Below are 17,772 nucleotides of genomic sequence, written 5' to 3' on the forward strand. Positions count from 1 at the left end.
GTAACCATAAGAAGGATGAAATTCAAATCATGGAGGTTCTAAAACAGCATTGCCCAGCTTGACAGGAGAAGCTCATGAGAAGTAACATGGGATCTCATTGGTCCAGAGTATGAGACAGTTGTACTACAAAACAAAAAATATCACAAGAAGTACAAATACACATTTAAAAAAGGAAATTGCAGTCTAGGGGAAAGAAGCTGGGTGTACAGTTTCACAAAATAATTCTTACTATTTTGAGTTGCCCAAACTAAACTGACAGCTAGCTCTCAATGGCTATGAAGGGCAAACTCTGAGAAAAGTGGACCTTTATTGAGGAGACAAGGCAGTGAGGAGAACGGAAAAGCAACAAAGAAGTGGAGACTGCCAGCTGGAAAATACAGATTCAACAGAGGCACAACAGACATGGTGACACCTACAGAGCATTGTCTTTACAGAAGAGGAAATGGACATACACACGTAATAAACTAGTAGACACAACATGATCCATGTTAGTAGGCAGACCTGACTTCACTATTAAGGACTTTCTAAAAGTTACACCTTACAATGTACCCTGTTCCTGGAAGCCAAAAACTGGGTGATCAGTCATATGTGCAATAAACAGACTCCTACATGCTGATTAAAGACTCAGAGGAAGGTAACAGCCCTCTCAACACCTTGTCCAACACTAAGTATGAGTCAGAAAGATTTCCTCAGGATCTGTATTTGAGATTAATGATTAAACAAAAACAAGTGGTCAAATATTCAAATGTGGTTATGATTACAATGCTTGTAAATGACCGCAAGTATTTTAAATATTTGTCCTTATTTTTTATTACAATTTTTGCAAATAGGTTACAGTAAAGGAAAGTTAAGCTAGTTTTACCATGAGTATTCACAAATATTGAAATATGTCAGTGAGATAAGAGAATATTAAAATTTTAGGACACAAAAATCCAGCTCACCTTCTGCCACAGAGGAAGGAATCCATATTCTTTTATTAGAAATGGTACTTAGGTTTTGTATGGGTTTCAAGTTTGAACACTGTTTACAACTGAAATGAGCAAGAAAAAAATGAGAAGTATTTAAATATAATCAGTCATTAAATTATTGTATTTTGTTTAAGTATGGACAGTTTTAGAAAGTCAGCTATTAAACAGAAGAGCACTTCACAGTCTATACTGTAATGTGCTTGTTTCAAAAGAGAATTATGATTAATTTACTACACAAAAGTAATAGAAGATACTATGTGTGTGGTGGCTTCAATGAGAATGGCCCTCAGAGGCTCATATATTGGAATGTTTGTTTCCCACTTGGTGAAACTGTTTGGGAAGGATCATGAGGTGTGTCACTGGGGGTGGGCTCTGAGGTTTCAAAAGGCCCAGGTAACTTTTTCTGCCTCCTACTTGTGGACAAAGAGGTGAGCTCTCAGATACCTCTCCAGCACCATGTCTGCTTGTATTGTGCCATGTTCCCTGCCATGGACTAACACTCTGAAACTGAAAGCAAGCCCTGAATTAAATGCTTGCTTTCATAAGTTGCCTTGGTCACGGTGTCTCCTTAAAGTGATAGAACAGTGACTAAGACAATGGGCTTCAGAATAACTTGAAGTTGAGAACCAGGAACTGGATTTTAATTTGGCTGTTAATTTTCTTATCTGCTAAAACAAAAAGACACAAGAGAGAAGTTGCATGAACTCGCTGAATTTATGGCTCTATGAGCAATACCTAATGGTCATAGTCTTACAAAAATATAGTAAGAAAATTTTTTCTGAATGAACAGTGAAGACAAGTTAGATTTCAAGTAAATTACTGGTGAGCACATATTCAGGGGCACTGTGTATGATGCCTGCAAGTCAGTTACTGTCTGAAATATAAGAACACATGAAACAAGACAATGATTGAAACTGGATGTCCTTTGGTACAACTTGTCCAGCTATCAGTATATTTAAGTATGAGTAATTTAATTTTATTAGGCATGATGAAATGTGCATGAGATGTAGTGAGAAAATAGGCTTAGAAAATATATTTGAATAAAAATTAGAACTCAAGAGTACCTGTAATTTGTGAATTGGGAAACAGGGTTAACTGCTTTCAAGTTCACCAGTTAATCATCAAATATATAGATATTTCCTCACTAACAGTAATAATGAAAAAATAAAGTATGAAAATTATTCACTAATATTAGACAGTGATAGAGCAAGTTGGCATATAATTTTTGGTCTCCTGACTTAGACTTAGGTACTCTGTACTAGGAAGGTGAGAAGAAACGAAGAGAGAAAAGAATGAGGGATGTTCAAGTCAGAAGCAAAGCCTAGTCTATGGACTTACTCAAAGGAGAACAACAGAACATGATGGGTTTTGATATTTCAATTAAGTGGTATATAAAACTTGCAGGACGTTTAAAGATATAAAGATACTGAGTACCTCAGAGGAATTAGCTACAAACATTCATTTTTACTTTAAGGCTTAAGTTTTTCACTCACTGTGTATGAAACAAAAACAAACGCCATAATTGTGTAGCTCTGAAAATGGCAGGCAATAATTTTTTAGTGAAAATCGAAATTTAGGTTCATTATAACAACAAAGAAATGCTATACACTTAGAAGGAAAGGGAGGGGGTAGAGAAATGGGGCAACAAGATCTATCTAGGCTGCAGTGCAAAGCTTCTTAAAGCAAAGCGTTTCCAGGGTGACTGTTTCATCAGAACTATAGGATGCTTTATTTTGCTCTCCTTCTAGGCCCGAGTCCGTAGACTCCATACTCTCTGACCATTTTCAGTGCCAGCAACTCTGCAAAATGTTGGATGCAGTTCTGGAACTCACTCAATTTGCAACTCTGAAATGTCCCTTTAGCTAGCACCTAAATTCTTGTGGAAGAAGTAAGTTTAGTTTGTGACTAAGAAACAAAATGTTGTAAGCCTTATATGTCACACACAGTGTGCTTAAATCTCTAGAAATGTACAAGAAAAAGTGAGTATGGACACTCTAGAATTTACAACAGGGTTGCATTAATACTTTCTGAATATAGCACTCAGCATACAGTTGCTTGCCCTGACAATCAGTCATCAACAGAGAGCTCTAGTTTGTTACTGTTCCCTCGCATGTTGAGTGTTTCACCACACACCACCAGACTAGAAAAGATCAAAACTCAAAATGCAAAGGACCTGTACCAATCTATATCACTGTCACACAATCACTATAGCTTGGAGACTGTCTCTAAGTAGGAACTGGCATCATAGTATCAACTGAACATAGAGTAGCTGGAAGAGAAGCAATAGAGTCACAGTTGTAATTCCCAGATGCCTGAGATGAACACACACCCATAGTGACACATCTTTCCTCGTATGAGGAATGGTGCTGCAAGGTCTAGGAGCTCCAGGTCCTCAGGGCCAGACCTCACAGGGATGACACTGTGAAACACGCTTGACAGTTTAGAGATTTCACAGAGCCGACCTCCTGTTAAAACAATAAAGAGACTCTTCAATAGAACACATAGAATCAGAGCAAGATGCAGGATGTAAGTAACATGTGACATAGCAAGTGTTACAAAGAAATGTACAGAAAAGAGAGTTACAAATTTAGAAGAAAATGTAAACTTTGACAAAAAAAATATGAACCGTTACGTAAGAATCAGATGGAAATAATTAGCACAATTGAAATCTCTTAGAGTTGACAAATTATCATGGCTTTTTAAGGTTCCTTTCCCTGACTTAGGTATCCATGGTTGAAAGATTTTCATCCCAGTATTATGACCCAACAGTGACACCCAGAGGCCAACACAGCTTCACATAAGCAATTGGCCAATTTATTCGATCCACTCTGAGCTGATGAGATTAGACAGGAATCCAACGTTGTAGGTAAATTCGAGTTTAATGCATAATATGAAAGTGAAATTCAGGTAGATGTGTGTGCTCATGTATATTTGAATCTGATATACTGTTTTGAGAAATTTAAGTTAACAGTACTTTTACTTGACAGGTACTAGGTGCCATAAGATATAGTTGACAGTAATAGGGGAAAAATGTACAAAAGAATAGTTGAAAAACTCAAGTGTCTTACCTTCTATCAAAATTAGACATTCATTTGAGAGAGGGAGAATGCCATCATTTTTCACAAAATGGACAGCGACCTGCCGTCCTCCTTGACCTTCAGTGGTCCAGACTTCTGAGTCATACAATGATGTACCTTGCAGCTTGCTCTCTGGGGCTTTAGTTGTAGCATCTTGCAAAATTTTATCCACATTTTCCTCATATGGAACTTCTTGCCTAAAACGATTGATGACAAATTATCAGCAAACAATCTAGGTATATTCTTAAAAGTTTCAAAACTACTTTAGGTGCTGAAGAGATGACTCAGAGGTTAAGAACACTTGCTACTCCTGTAAAGAACCAAAGTTCATTTCCCAGCACCCACATGGTGCCTTGCAAACATTTGTAACTCCAGTTCTGAACTTTGTGGGCAATAGATAAACATATGGTGCATATGCACGCATGAACGTACCCATGTGCATGCAGGCAAAACACTCACACAAAATAAAATAATCCAAAACAAACTTTAAATACTATTTTATATGGAGATTAAAGCAGCTACACTTGCTTAAATTAAGGATTTAAGATTTAATTAATTTCAGATTTAACAAATTTCACTCAATAGGTGTTTAATATTATATGAGTAGGTAAATCCATACCATAATCACAGAGAGGTTGTATCTGTGTGGGTACACGCATGCCATGGTAAATGTGCAGAGGTCAGAGGATAATCTCCTACCATGTTGGTCACAGGGACTTCACACAGATCATCAGGCTTGGCAGCAGGCACCTTCACCTGCTAACCCATTTCTTTGGTATATACCCAGTGTACAGCACAAGGTGACTTACAGTTATTCCCAGTCCCAATCTGTTGTCCTGTACAAGTTGCCATGTCTACACTCCAGTTAATGTCATTGTCACAGGGCACCTACTTTAAAACATTACTAGCTTTATTTGTCTTTAATAATTGGTAATTCATACTAGTCTCATAAAGTACCACGTAGTAAAAATGGCATGGATTGGAATTAAAAGGCTGAAGTACTTATCCTGATTCTCTCACCAGATGAGCATGTATCTTTGGGTGATTTTTTTACACTTTCTAAGATGCTTTGTCTAAAGGACATCATAGCATAACTTTATTCTTGAAAAGCTGTATAACATTAAGGTGTTAAATGAAATAAAATCTACTAATGTGTCACAAATTACCTAAAATCTTCATATATAGTTTAATCACAACTGCGAGTTTATGATCACATTGGTAGAAAACAGATTCCTCAATTTTTTGTTAAGTGGATTTAATGATTGACTTTCTTCTCAAATACTATAGTCTCAACTTTTGTAAGACAAAAAATGTACACTATTCTAGAGAGATATTAACAAATAATATGCAAAAACAAATATGTATACATCTCCAGATACATTTACATATAACAGGGCAACAGAGTGAAAGCTTGATGCATAGTGTGGTAGTCTGAAAGAAAATGGCCCCCAAAGGGAATGGCACTACTAGGAGGTGTGGCGTTATTGGAGGAAGTGTCACTGTGGGGGCCGGCTTTGAAGTCTCTTTCGCTCAAGCTTTCTTCAGTGTGACTTTCAGTTGACTTCCTGCTGCTTACAAAATGTAGCACTCTCAGCTCCAGCACTTCTGCCTGCATGTCACCATGCTCCTGTCATAATGATAATGAACTAAAACTCTGAAACTGTTAAGTGAGCCACCCCAATTCAGTGTTTTCCTTATAAAAGTTGCTCTGTTCGTGGTATCTCTTCACAGCAATAAAAACCGTAAGACACACACTATCCTAATGTGCATGTTTGTGCACTACCTGTAGTTTCCAAAATGACACTCTGTATTTTGAGGGACTATGGTACAGTGTATTGAAAAGATAAACAATATTTAAAACTATCTAAACATGTTTTGAGATGAATATATACTGATAAGAAAAAAATTCCTATATGCCTATATGTATACATTCACATAAAAACTGGTGTTTGGAATAAAGGTATAGCATTTACTAAATTAGTTATCAAGCATGACAGGAAATTTTGACTTGTATCAAAGCTACCATACATTTGATTTCAAGCCTGAACACATCTGTTTTTTACTTATTACTAAGAATGACTCAAAAGGATTTCCTTTGTAGCAATATAGGACTTTCCCTTTAAATCATTAGCATTCTTTTAAAATACTACAAATTAAATAATAGTTTACTCATTTCTTAGGACTGAAAACCACACATACACAAGCATACACACACATATGGACATGCATATATACAAACAATAGGACATGAAAACTCTTTTAGTTGGAAAATACTTACAATGAGTGGCATTTAGGACAAAGAAGTTTAACAGACTGGAGAAGTCTTTTGGGTTCATATGATCTCAGTTTTGCTAGGATTCGGTATTGTCGAGGAACTCTTTGCTTCAAAATGGCACACAGTGATGTCTTCTCTAAACAATGGTGATCTGTAAGTGCTGTAAAGAATTTTTACATTAAATCAGAATAAATAAAGTATGGGTGTCTTAGGTATGTTCAGCATGAATTTCCCTGAAGCATAACTATACCATAAAAACAAGTTACCTCAGCTACAGTCACAGTGATTCTAGATGTGCGCTTGGCCCACGGACGTAGAGCCAGGCACACACCAGGTGCTGAGTAACCAGGACAAGGGTTTTTTTAATTACATAGTAGCCATGTAAGGATTTCTATATGGGACTAATAGAAATTCCTACAAAATTTCTAATTTATGGGAAAAAGTAAGGTTTATTTTACCAATAAAATGAATGGTACCTGTGTAACATGTAAAATTGTTCATTTTCAATATCTTAGACAAACCCTTTCAGGCATCAGCTTATGTTCTAACTGGAATTTGATCAAGAGACATTAACAAAACATATTCACTAAATATTATCTGCCCCCTGAAGAAGTCACATGGCTCCCAGCATCTGATAAATACGTACTATCACTGTTTGGGGGCACAGGGTAAAAAGTCTCTTATATGTACAGTGTTAAACACTATATTATTTTATTAGAATTAATATAATAATAATTATGATAGAATTTGTATCATTAAGCTAAGAACATACTGAATGCTTTATTTATAACTTAAAACACATATTCAACATAGAGATATGCACATGTTTGGGTTCTATATTTACGCCTGTAGGATGAGGCAGGGGAATAAAAGCTAAATACAAGCACTGAGTGTTCCCGTGAGGCTCTACTGTCACTGTAGGTATGAAGGGACTGGCTGGGAAATGCAAAGAAGGTAGCTATGTGTTGACTACTGTACCAGAAGCAGGTTTACAAAGCAGGCATCTGTGCTTTGGTTACTGTACTGAAGTGGGCTTACATGTAGCACAGAGTTGCTGACATCTTTCTACCTCGTACAGTGAGACCAAGTCTGATTCGGAGCCTACAGGAAGAGAAAACAAAATCACACAATCTGTAGCCCTTTAAAATGTCTGTTAGAAGCTTCATGCAAGACTGAAACTATATAACACTATCCAAAGAAACTGAAGAAAAATCTAAATAAATGTTGAAATGTCTTTTTCCCCAATTTATTTGCAGAGTCAACATAATTCTAACAAAAATAACAGGGTTAGTCACAAAAATTGATAGGCAATGTCTCTCTTTTAGGGGAATTTAGATAATTGAGTAAGACCGTGAAAGAGAAGAACATTAATGTATTTATACTACATGCCTTCAAGACATAGTAATCAAGAAACTAACAGATCAAAGAGAGCTTAGAAATCAACCCACACTTTGACTGCTGACAAAGAAAGGAAGGCAGTTCATAAAGAATACAGTATTTTTACAAAAAATGACTTGCAACTACTAAAAATTGTTAGTAAGAGAGAGTGCACACTTCACAATACACTAACATGTGGCACATGGAAAGCCCCCAAATAAACTTCTATTTAGACCCATTTGATGTTTTGGTAGACACTGAAGCCATCTGAACATGAAAGAGAAAAATGGTGCTCTAATCCGAAGTTCTTCCATCACGCCTGATCATTCCACATCAAGTAATGAGCTACTGACACATGTTCCATCACAGATGAATCTCAGAACACAGTACAAAAGCACACGCACACTTCCATTAACCTCTATGGAAAGAATCCCTTTGCGAGATCTGGACGTCAAAAGTCTACACATCAAAAACCAAGATGCCGCCGGGCGGTGGTGGCACATGCCTTTAATCCCAGCACTCGGAGGCAGAGCCAGGCAGATCTCTGTGAGTTTGAGGCCAGCCTGGTCTCCAAAGCGAGTTCCAGGAAAGGCGCAAAGCTACATAGAGAAATCCTGTCTCGAAAAAACCTGAGATGCCTATGAGCAAAAACTGTATGGGCTGATTAAAATAAAACATTATATACACATCATAAAGTAAGTAATCATTACCACTCTAATTTGCAAATGTAAAGTGAAACCAGCTTACTTTTGGATACAGAAAAGATAAATGTTGAAGGTGTTATTTTAATGTGAATATACATGCACAACCTGTATAGACATATGAATTTTAAAAAGAGACATAGGGAAGAAAACATTCAAAAAGATAATTGTGTTTATGAAATTATGAGAAAGTAAACTGCCAGTGTTATAAACTGTCCTTACTTGAAGGTGTTAAACAGTTGTCCTCATTTTCTGATTGACAGGTATCATCTGAGGGCTGAATGGCTGCCAAATCTACAGATTCCAAAGCTCTGAAATGGAAAGATATGAAGCCAAATTGCATAAGAAAGTCAATATAACAATTTAGCTCTCTAAATTATTCACTCAATCCAGGAGTTCATGAAATGATAAAATTTGGCAGATTCCAGTCAATGGTTTATATAGCTTTAACCAAATTGTCTAAGAACTCCAACACCCTCAAAATTAAGAGCAGAAGTCAAACACATATTGAGTAGAAGAATCAGTCATTGGAATACTACAAAAATAATCAAACAAACTGCCTAGGAATATAATGGCTAATATTCAAAGTTGAGATAATGTCGCTCAAGTTTAGAAAAGTAAGAACCACCAACTAAAGACACTCCCTCTTGATGTGGACAAACCGCTCTTTTCCCCTCATAGTTCTACTTGGCAGCCCCTTTAGCCTCCCTTTCTAGCCCATCCATCTTCATTCCTTTCTAACTCCGACCATCAGAACCCCTCTCTACCAGGGATCCACAGCTATGACACTAGGCTGACATCCAGGGAGTGGACGGACATTCTTCTTCCTGTCTTCCTCATTTTAGTCTCCCCATACTTAACTTTAGTTTCACTGCAGCCTGCCCACCACTGAAACCCCTCATCCTTGTACACACCCCCTTGGGACTCAGGGTATTGGTGCAGACCCTGGATCCTAGTAATTCTTGAACGTCACTCTACAAGGGATGCCACAACCTTCACATTTCAATGGGACTTAAGGATTCCACAGCTGCCATACTTGGCTAAGACACAGACTGGGCAAAATAAATCAAAGAACAGAACATCTACCCAACACAGACAAGATCAGATATCTACACCAAGAAACATCTCAAACATCATAACTCCAGATGCATAGATCACAACCTAGAAACATAAACATGAACACCCAAGACCATATGCCCCCTTCAGAAGGCAGCAACTCTACTGCAATATACCCTGAGAAAAGCAATTCAGCCAAATTATAAAACCAGGACTTTAAAATAGCAATTATGAATGTTTTTAAAGATGTTAAACATGATAGGAATAAATGCCTTTAATGAAGAATTTGAAAAGGCGAACAGTTGAAATAATGAAAATAATTAAAGACATGAAACTATCCAAGCACAAAATATCCAGCAAACTGGCACACTATGAAAAGATCTTTTCCATGGATAATAAGAATAAATGAAGAAGAATAAAACTGGGTCAAATGCACAGAAAATATTTTCAACAAAATAATAACAGAGAATTTCCCAAATCTAAAGTGAGACATGTTTACTTAAGTACAAAAAGCATACAGAGCACCAAATACAAAGGACCATAAGAAAAACTCGCCATGATACAGAAAATCAAAACAGCAAGCCAACAGAATGAAGAAAGGATATTAAGGGATGGAAGGGAAAACGACCAAGTGTCATATAAAGACAGACCTATTAGCATAACAGTTGACTTTTCAGTGGAGACTAAAAGCCAGAAGGGCCTGGACTGAGACAATGGATGCCAGCCCAGACACCTGTACCAGCAAAACTATCAATCACAATATATGGTGAATGAAAAACATTTCAAAATAAAAACACATTTAAGCAATTTCTGTGCACCAATCCAGCTCTATGGAAAGAACTAGAAGAAAAATTTCAGTCCGAAGAGGTTAATTACACCCAAGAGGATAAAAGAAATAAATAACCCCAGAAGTTAGTCTAAATTGGGGAGGGGAAACTCCACACCACAATAATAAAACATCAAGTATTAATAAATACTATTTAATAACTCCCCATATTATGGCCTCAATTCCTCAATAAGAAGACATACTAACCGACTGGATTAAAAAACAGGATCCATCTTTTTGATGCATCCAAGAAATATACCTTAACACCAAGGTCAGATACCACCTCAGGCAAAAGAATGGAAAAACGTATTCCAAGCAAATGGAATCAAGAAGTAAGCAATGGTAGCAATTTTAATACCTGACAAAATTGAATTTACACCAAAACTAAGCAGAAAAGATAGGAAGACACTACCATATTCAAAGGAAAACCTCAAGAGGATATTTTAGGCTGGGCAGTGGTGACACACCTTTAATCCCAGCACTCAGGAGGCAGAGGCAGATGGATCTCTGTGAGTTCGAGGCCAGCCTGGTCTACAGAGTGAGTTCCAAGAAAGGTGCCAAAGCTACACAGAGAAACCCTGTCTCAAAAAACAAAACAAAACAAAACAAAAAAACAACAAAAAAAGATACTGCAATTCTAAATATTTCTGCACCAAACACAAAGGCACCCAAATTCATAAAAGAAACACTACTACAGCTAAAACAACATACCAACCCTCACACAGTAATAGTGCCTGACCTCAGTCCCTCACTCCTGACAATAGACAGGTCATCCAGATAAAAATAGAGAAATGCTGAAGTTAAATAACATCATAAGCTCAATGGACCAAACTCAACCGACTGAACGCATTTACAGAACATTCCATCTTAATACTAAAGGGCATACTTTATCCTCAGCAGCCCATGGAAATTTCTCAAAAATAGACTACATATTAGGACAAAAAACAAGTCTCAACAGGTATAAGAAAACTGAAATAGCCGGGCGGTAGTGGCACACGCCTTTAATCCCAGCACTCGGGAGGCAGAGCCAGGCGGATCTCTGTGAGTTCGAGGCCAGCCTGGACTACCAAGTAAGTTCCAGGAAAGGCACAAAGCTACACAGAGAAAGTCTGTCTCGAAAAACCGGAAAAAAAAAAAAAAAAAAAAAAGAAAACTGAAATAACACCTTGTATCCCATCTGACCACTATGGATTAAAGCTGAATATCAACATCAACAGAAAGTTTATGAATTCATGGAAACTGAACAAACTACTACTGAAAGAAAAGTGGGTCAAGGTAGAAATTAAGGGAATTAAAAACTTTATAGAATTGAATAAAAATGAATATATAACATACCTAAACTTATGGGACACAATAAAAGTAGTTCTAAGAGGCAAACTAAGAGCCTACATTAAAACACTGGAGAAATTTCATATTAATAATGTAAGGAAAAGCTCTAGAAAAACAAGAATACCTTTAAAAAAAGAGAGAGATCAAGTTCAGAGCTAAAATCAATCTCACCCAGCTACAAACCATGCAAACTGCAGCAGATACCTACCTGCAATATACCAATGAAATATTGGCACAAATGTTATAGAAGTAACTCACCATTTTTAAAAATTGGATTAAGAGCCACTCTATGAGATGGTACCCATACATGACACCGCTAAAGTAGACAAGAACCAAGGACTAAATAGGTCATGGGCCCTATGGGGAAAAATATGATTATTCTGCTAAAGGAATGCAGCAATAAAATAACTCCTAATGACATATCGAGCAGATCATCACTCAACCTCATCAGGAAAACTTCTTGCAGTAGATAGTACTTAATAAAGAGATAACAACTGGACAATGTGCATAGTTGAGAGGCTTTGAAGCACTGAGGCCTAAATCAAAGCCCTTCCCTCAAGGCTTAGAAATCTAGGCAGAAAAGGAGGCAGAAAACTCTTAAGAGCCAGAGATGGTAGGTGACTCTAATTGAAATAGCACCTTCCAGAAACAACAGGACTGATGCACACATGACCTTGCAGAGACTATGACAGCATTCCTAAGACCCACAGATGTTCAAATTAGACAAAACCCCAGCACTGAGGGGGGAAACTGGACACAAAGGCCCACCCCGAACCGAGAAGCTAATTATAAATGATACCTGCTGACAAAGGGAAAATCAGTTTCCTGCAATGGAGTGTCACTGAGTAGGTCAAACACTCTAGGGCAGGATGCATGCTCAGGAGGTATTTGGCCAATGCAAAAGGAATTCCATGTATTTTTGCTGATTTTGGTGCACTCTTTGCTTTGTTATTTTCTGTGTCTATTAATTTTCTTTTGGCACATGCATGTGTGTGTGTGTGTGTCTTTTGGTTTGTATTCCTGTTTGCTTTGTTGGATTTTTCTTTGAAAGAATATGAAGTTGGGTGGGTAGGAAGGTGGGAAAGATCTTGGAAAAGATGGGGAAGGAGAAATGGTATAATTAAAATATATTGTATGAAAAATATTTTAATTAATAAAAAATATTGGAAAAGTGAAATAATATGCTGATATACTGTGAGTTACAATAATATGGAACTAGCAAAATAGAAACTTAATGTTAAGAGCAATTGAAATAAGTTAAAACTAGTATGACAGTAATTTTACGCCAGTATATGGAATGGTGTGCTTTCTCTTTAAAGATGCATGGATTCTCCCTCTAGAATGTGATAGTGTTTCTCTACATATGGTACCCACTGGAAACACACAGGAAAACTGAACTCAAAACAGTCTTTGCTATACCTCACTACCTGGACGAAGAGTCACTTTTCTTTTTCTTTTTTTTTTTTTTACCAGAGCTGAAGACCCAACCCAGGGCCTTGCGCTTGCTAGGCAAGTGCTCTACCACTGAGCTAAATCCCCAACCCCAAGAGTCACTTTTCATTTTGCTTAAATATTAAAAAATAAACAGTGCGGAGATGGGTCTAAGGAGGTATATCAGTGGCTCAGTATGCCTAGAGTGGTTTAGGGAGTAGATCAGTGGCCCAGTCTGCCTAGTCAGGACTAGAGTCTGAATTAAATTCTACTCAAGGCAAAGAGGAGAAACAGGAAAAAGACAAAGGCCTCACACAGCCCAGGAATTTACCTTGTAAATTAACCTAATGATGATTACATTTATATTTTCCAAACAGGGATATAAAATACTCACCTTTTCAGCTGATCTACATCAGGGTTACTTTCTGGTAAGACCCTGATCCCTCGGCCATAGCTAGTCCCTCCATGAAGATGAAACTCCAGCCTTATCAGTGAAGTGATGGACTCTGAATTAACTGGTTGAAGTTTGGTATGGAGGCTATAGATTCTAAGGAAGCTTCCAACCTGAAATATTATTTAAGAAGATCATTTCAGAAAAGGGGCCTAATGAAAACAATTTCTGATATTAGAAATTTTCATAACCAACAGGAGGTAGTAACTTCAGCAACCAAGGATACCATCTAACCAGAGGACAGTGGCTGCAGGGCAGCACTGTGCCCTAGCATCAGCTTCATGGATTCCATATCAGATCGTGTATGCAGGGGCATGCTTGTGCAGACACCAATGTGCTCATTACACAACACAAGCAGGCCCATTCCAGAGGTCCATCAGTAAAATATATTGAAGGAATCCAAGATGTAAATAAAATTTTTTGATAGTTATATCTGAAAAGAATTTGCTTGAATAAGTTTAAAATGAGATTAAACATGAGGAATAAAATCCTCTAACTATGAGACACTAGAAAACATTGATCATGTAACTGCATAAAAATCACCTTTATATTTTCACAGGTCAATTTTTTTGACAGTCACAGCAATGCTTGTGCTGTAGCCTTCTGATTGTTGAGTTTATATGTATGTGCCACCATTTGCTTTTCCCCATCCTACAAATTCTATGGAAATCAAAATTTTTAATAAAGCACTTGTACTTTTATCACAATCTTACAAAATATATTCTGTAAACTGAAATACAGGATTAAGCCAGAATTCTGAATTAATGATGCTAGAGTCAGTATCAGCTATGCTGCTAAATTTAGTCTAAAAACAACTTTAACTAGAGAACTTAAGCTTTTTCAATGAAGATTTCAAGTAGAAAATGTAGTAGGCTATTCAAAGCTAATGACATTTAGAGCTAGTGCTGTAGTACAAGCCTCTACTAGCACCTATGGGGGAAAACAGTTTATTGTTTATGCCATGGGTTCAAACCCAGGCTGGGTAATCATGTTTTAACAAAAATACTGACATCTACCCAAAGGAACAAGTCACACATGTAAACTGCACTGACTTTTATGTAGACTTATGAACAAAAATGGCTGCAAACAAGGATACTTCATTCACTTACATAAAAATAGCATTCCTGAATGCAGCAGATGAGTGAGAAGCCACCTTTCTCCTTTTTCCTACAAATCCTGCATCATTGTGGTGACATAATACAGTGGAAAAGAGGCATCGAATGGAAGGAAAGGGGAGAGGGTAGAAGGAAGAGAGACAAACAGCCCAACCAAGCTTTAGCTCTGATGGGGCACAAACAGTGGAGAGTAAGTCAGGGACAAAGATCCATTCTCCCAACACCACTCCTTCACTTCCAAGGGTCTTTCTTGACAGTCCCTCTGTGTTTTCTGAGGACAGGAAGGCCGGAAGAGGTGTCTAATCTACTCTCCCCCAACTTCCTTTACCTGTTCCTGTATCATCATTGCAGTGAGGAATATAGAGGTTTGGAAAACAGAAGGGAATATATATTTTCTAAGAGAGATCCAAAGTGAGATACTAGAATAGTAAATAAAGCAATTTCTATTTTGCATAATTTTTGGTTTCTTATTTTTTTTATTAGTAGAGCAGATTTTTGTAACCTTGGAAGGACCAAAAAGAAGGCTGAAATTTGGGGAGGAAAGAATTACATTAATAAACAGAGGCTTAACTATCAAAAACATAATTTCCTTCCTATTAACTTTTAAAGAAAATCATAGCCAGAAACTTCAGTGTTCTTCATGACATATGAAAAATTTCTCTAAAAATGAGTATGAAAGACAAAGGCCAAGATCATTCTGGAGAGCAAAAGGTTGAGACAGCAGGGACACAGAAGGTCCCACACGCAGTTCACTTCAGAGGAATCTGAAATAACTGCGGTAAAATCATCAGGAGGAAGTGTAAATAGTGAATGCACGGGCGTTTATTATCCTTCACCACAATGCATTATTAACAAGATTTATAAGCCAGAGAGAACTTATCTTTCTGAACAGATCACAGAGAAAGGATGACAAGTTGCTATTATCAGAAATGCCTTCTGGAGACAATGTTGTATCTTGTTAAAGTTTGAGTAAATGTTATTATGAAATGTGCCTGATGCTTATTATTTGCTTAGTCTTGTCAGTAATACAGTAAGATTCTACAAGCAGAGGAATGACAAAAAAACAAAAAAGTGTAGTTTAATCCCTGAAGACAAGCTTTCATGGTACCAGAAGGTGCCATGCGAGCTTCCAAAGGAGAGAAGCAACCAACAGTCCTACCCAGCTATGATGCCTCTGAACTACAACAATGACCAGCATGGCATAATAACCCTGAGGGTACAGGAGTAGCATGCATAGCTTAGTGGGAACCAACAGCTCTCTAAATGGACTTAATGCCACCTTAACAAGAGGGGAACCATGCCTGGTACTGGACATCTAGCCAACTACCCAGGGATAGTGAAGTCATGGATCTTGGAGGAGTAGTTATCACCACTCATAAAGGAAATTTCTTTAAAATGGACAAAGATCATTTCAGAAAACAACAACCAAACTGTAGAATTGTAGAGCCTAGTCCCAATAAATATATGTACAGCACAAGTCTTGTACCTAAAGTTCAGAAATCATTTCAGAAGACAGGGAATAAATATTGTAAGAGCCAGAGGAACTGGAAATTTATGGTGACAATGTGTCTCCTAGAAATATAAGAGAAACTAAACCCGTGAAGTCTCATCACCATCACCAAGGCTGCCTAAACAACCTCAACAAAGATAATACCAACAGACATGCTAATGTGGAAGAGAGAAAGCCCATGATGCCTCAACCCTAGATAAAAAATGACAGGCAATGAAGGAGTGCCAAAAATGGGAGAAACAGTCTCCAGAGACTAGCATACCAATTGGTTATCTAATACCAAATGGTCAGCATGAAAACATGCATACAAATACATTATAAGGATCAAACAAATAGTATTTATATATTTATAAAACACACACAATCACAAACACGTTAACAACAAAGAAAAAGAGGCCAAGAAGTTGAAGCAGGCAAGATATAATGACATTCTCTAATAAAAATTACAATGGAAAAAATTTATGAATGCATAAGATGGGTTCAGAGCTTTCTTTAACTTGGACACATATGTTTTATAAGCTTAAAAGCAGAAAACAAGTAAATTTGAAATTAATTTCTACACTCTAAATAACAAATCGTCAACCAAAATTATATGAACAAAAATTACAAGTAAAAGGAACACAGAAACAAAATAGCATATATCTTTCTAGTCAACATCACCTTCAGGGATTTTGCCATTTGGACATGATTATCATAAACTACAATGTCTATCACCAGATTCTGTAGCCGCAGAATGTGACTTAAGTCACCTTCGAAAACAAGGTCTTGCATGCAGACTCTCCAAGACGGAAACTTCGTCCTGGTGCCATCCCATACCTGCCATAGAGTGGTAAAGCAAAGCTTAAGAATCTTTATGCAAAAAGAGAGTCAAATTTAAAAGTGAACAGATGTATGCTGGTATCTTTAATACTTTAAAACGAGATGTCCATCATTCTGTGACTGTGAAATGACTAAATATGAACTGTTGGTCATATAGAAAATGTAGAAAGATATGAAGATGAAAAATCACCCTATGATACCACACAAAACATTAACTTATTGTAGACTGACTTTTTTTCTATTCTGTGCTCAATCACACCCTGTTCTCACCCCCACCCCCAGCTCTGGGTATGTATGACTTCTGCGTTATTACCAAAAACAAAGATATGAGATGAAATAAAACTGTTAAAACCATGAGACTGCACCTGTTTAAAACAGAATATGCTTGGACAAATTATAACTGAAAAGCATTTGTTCAGTAACTACATAGTACACATAAAAAAAACAGACAAAAGTGTAATGAATTTTTAAAGATTTTTAAAAATTACTGAGTGCTGGAGAGCTGGCTCAGTAGTTGACAATGCATACTGCTCTTGCAGAAGCCATGAGTTTGGCTTCCACCACCCATGTCAAGCATCTTACAACTGCCTATAACTCCAACCTGAGGGGATCAGACACACTCTTATGGCCTCTTCAGGCACCTGCATAAATGTGCACATTCCCATACATATACATATAATAAAAAAAATACATTCATAAACCTCTGGTAAAACATGGTGTTCTGGTTAACTTTAACTGTCAACTTGACACAGCCCCAATCATTTGAGAAGAGAGCCTCACTTAATGCCAAGGTCAAACTGGCTTGTGTGCAGGGAACTATTTTGACTGTTGATGGAT

At 37.2% G+C, this 17,772-nt stretch overlaps 1 protein-coding gene across 3 annotated transcripts in view; it reads right to left on the reverse strand.

The window, feature by feature from the left end:
- The window catches only part of LOC131900503 (protection of telomeres protein 1-like), a 49,576-nt gene that overhangs the window by 4,834 nt on the left and 26,970 nt on the right, over window positions 1-17,772 (reverse strand). The window contains exons 7-14 of one of the 3 annotated variants that reach the window (XM_059251728.1): window positions 16,777-16,932; window positions 13,435-13,604; window positions 8,621-8,709; window positions 7,359-7,421; window positions 6,324-6,480; window positions 4,037-4,242; window positions 3,298-3,433; window positions 942-1,030 (exon numbers count right to left, since the gene is read on the reverse strand). In XM_059251728.1, coding sequence (XP_059107711.1) covers window positions 942-1,030; window positions 3,298-3,433; window positions 4,037-4,242; window positions 6,324-6,480; window positions 7,359-7,421; window positions 8,621-8,709; window positions 13,435-13,604; window positions 16,777-16,932 — 1,066 coding nt within the window. The remainder of the gene's footprint in view (window positions 1-941; window positions 1,031-3,297; window positions 3,434-4,036; window positions 4,243-6,323; window positions 6,481-7,358; window positions 7,422-8,620; window positions 8,710-13,434; window positions 13,605-16,776; window positions 16,933-17,772) is intronic. The other 2 variants (XM_059251729.1, XM_059251730.1) reach the window with 2 other exon arrangements.

Source organism: Peromyscus eremicus, unplaced genomic scaffold (genome assembly GCF_949786415.1).
Source record: "Peromyscus eremicus unplaced genomic scaffold, PerEre_H2_v1 PerEre#2#chr22_unloc_1, whole genome shotgun sequence".
Lineage (NCBI taxonomy): Eukaryota > Metazoa > Chordata > Mammalia > Rodentia > Cricetidae > Peromyscus > Peromyscus eremicus.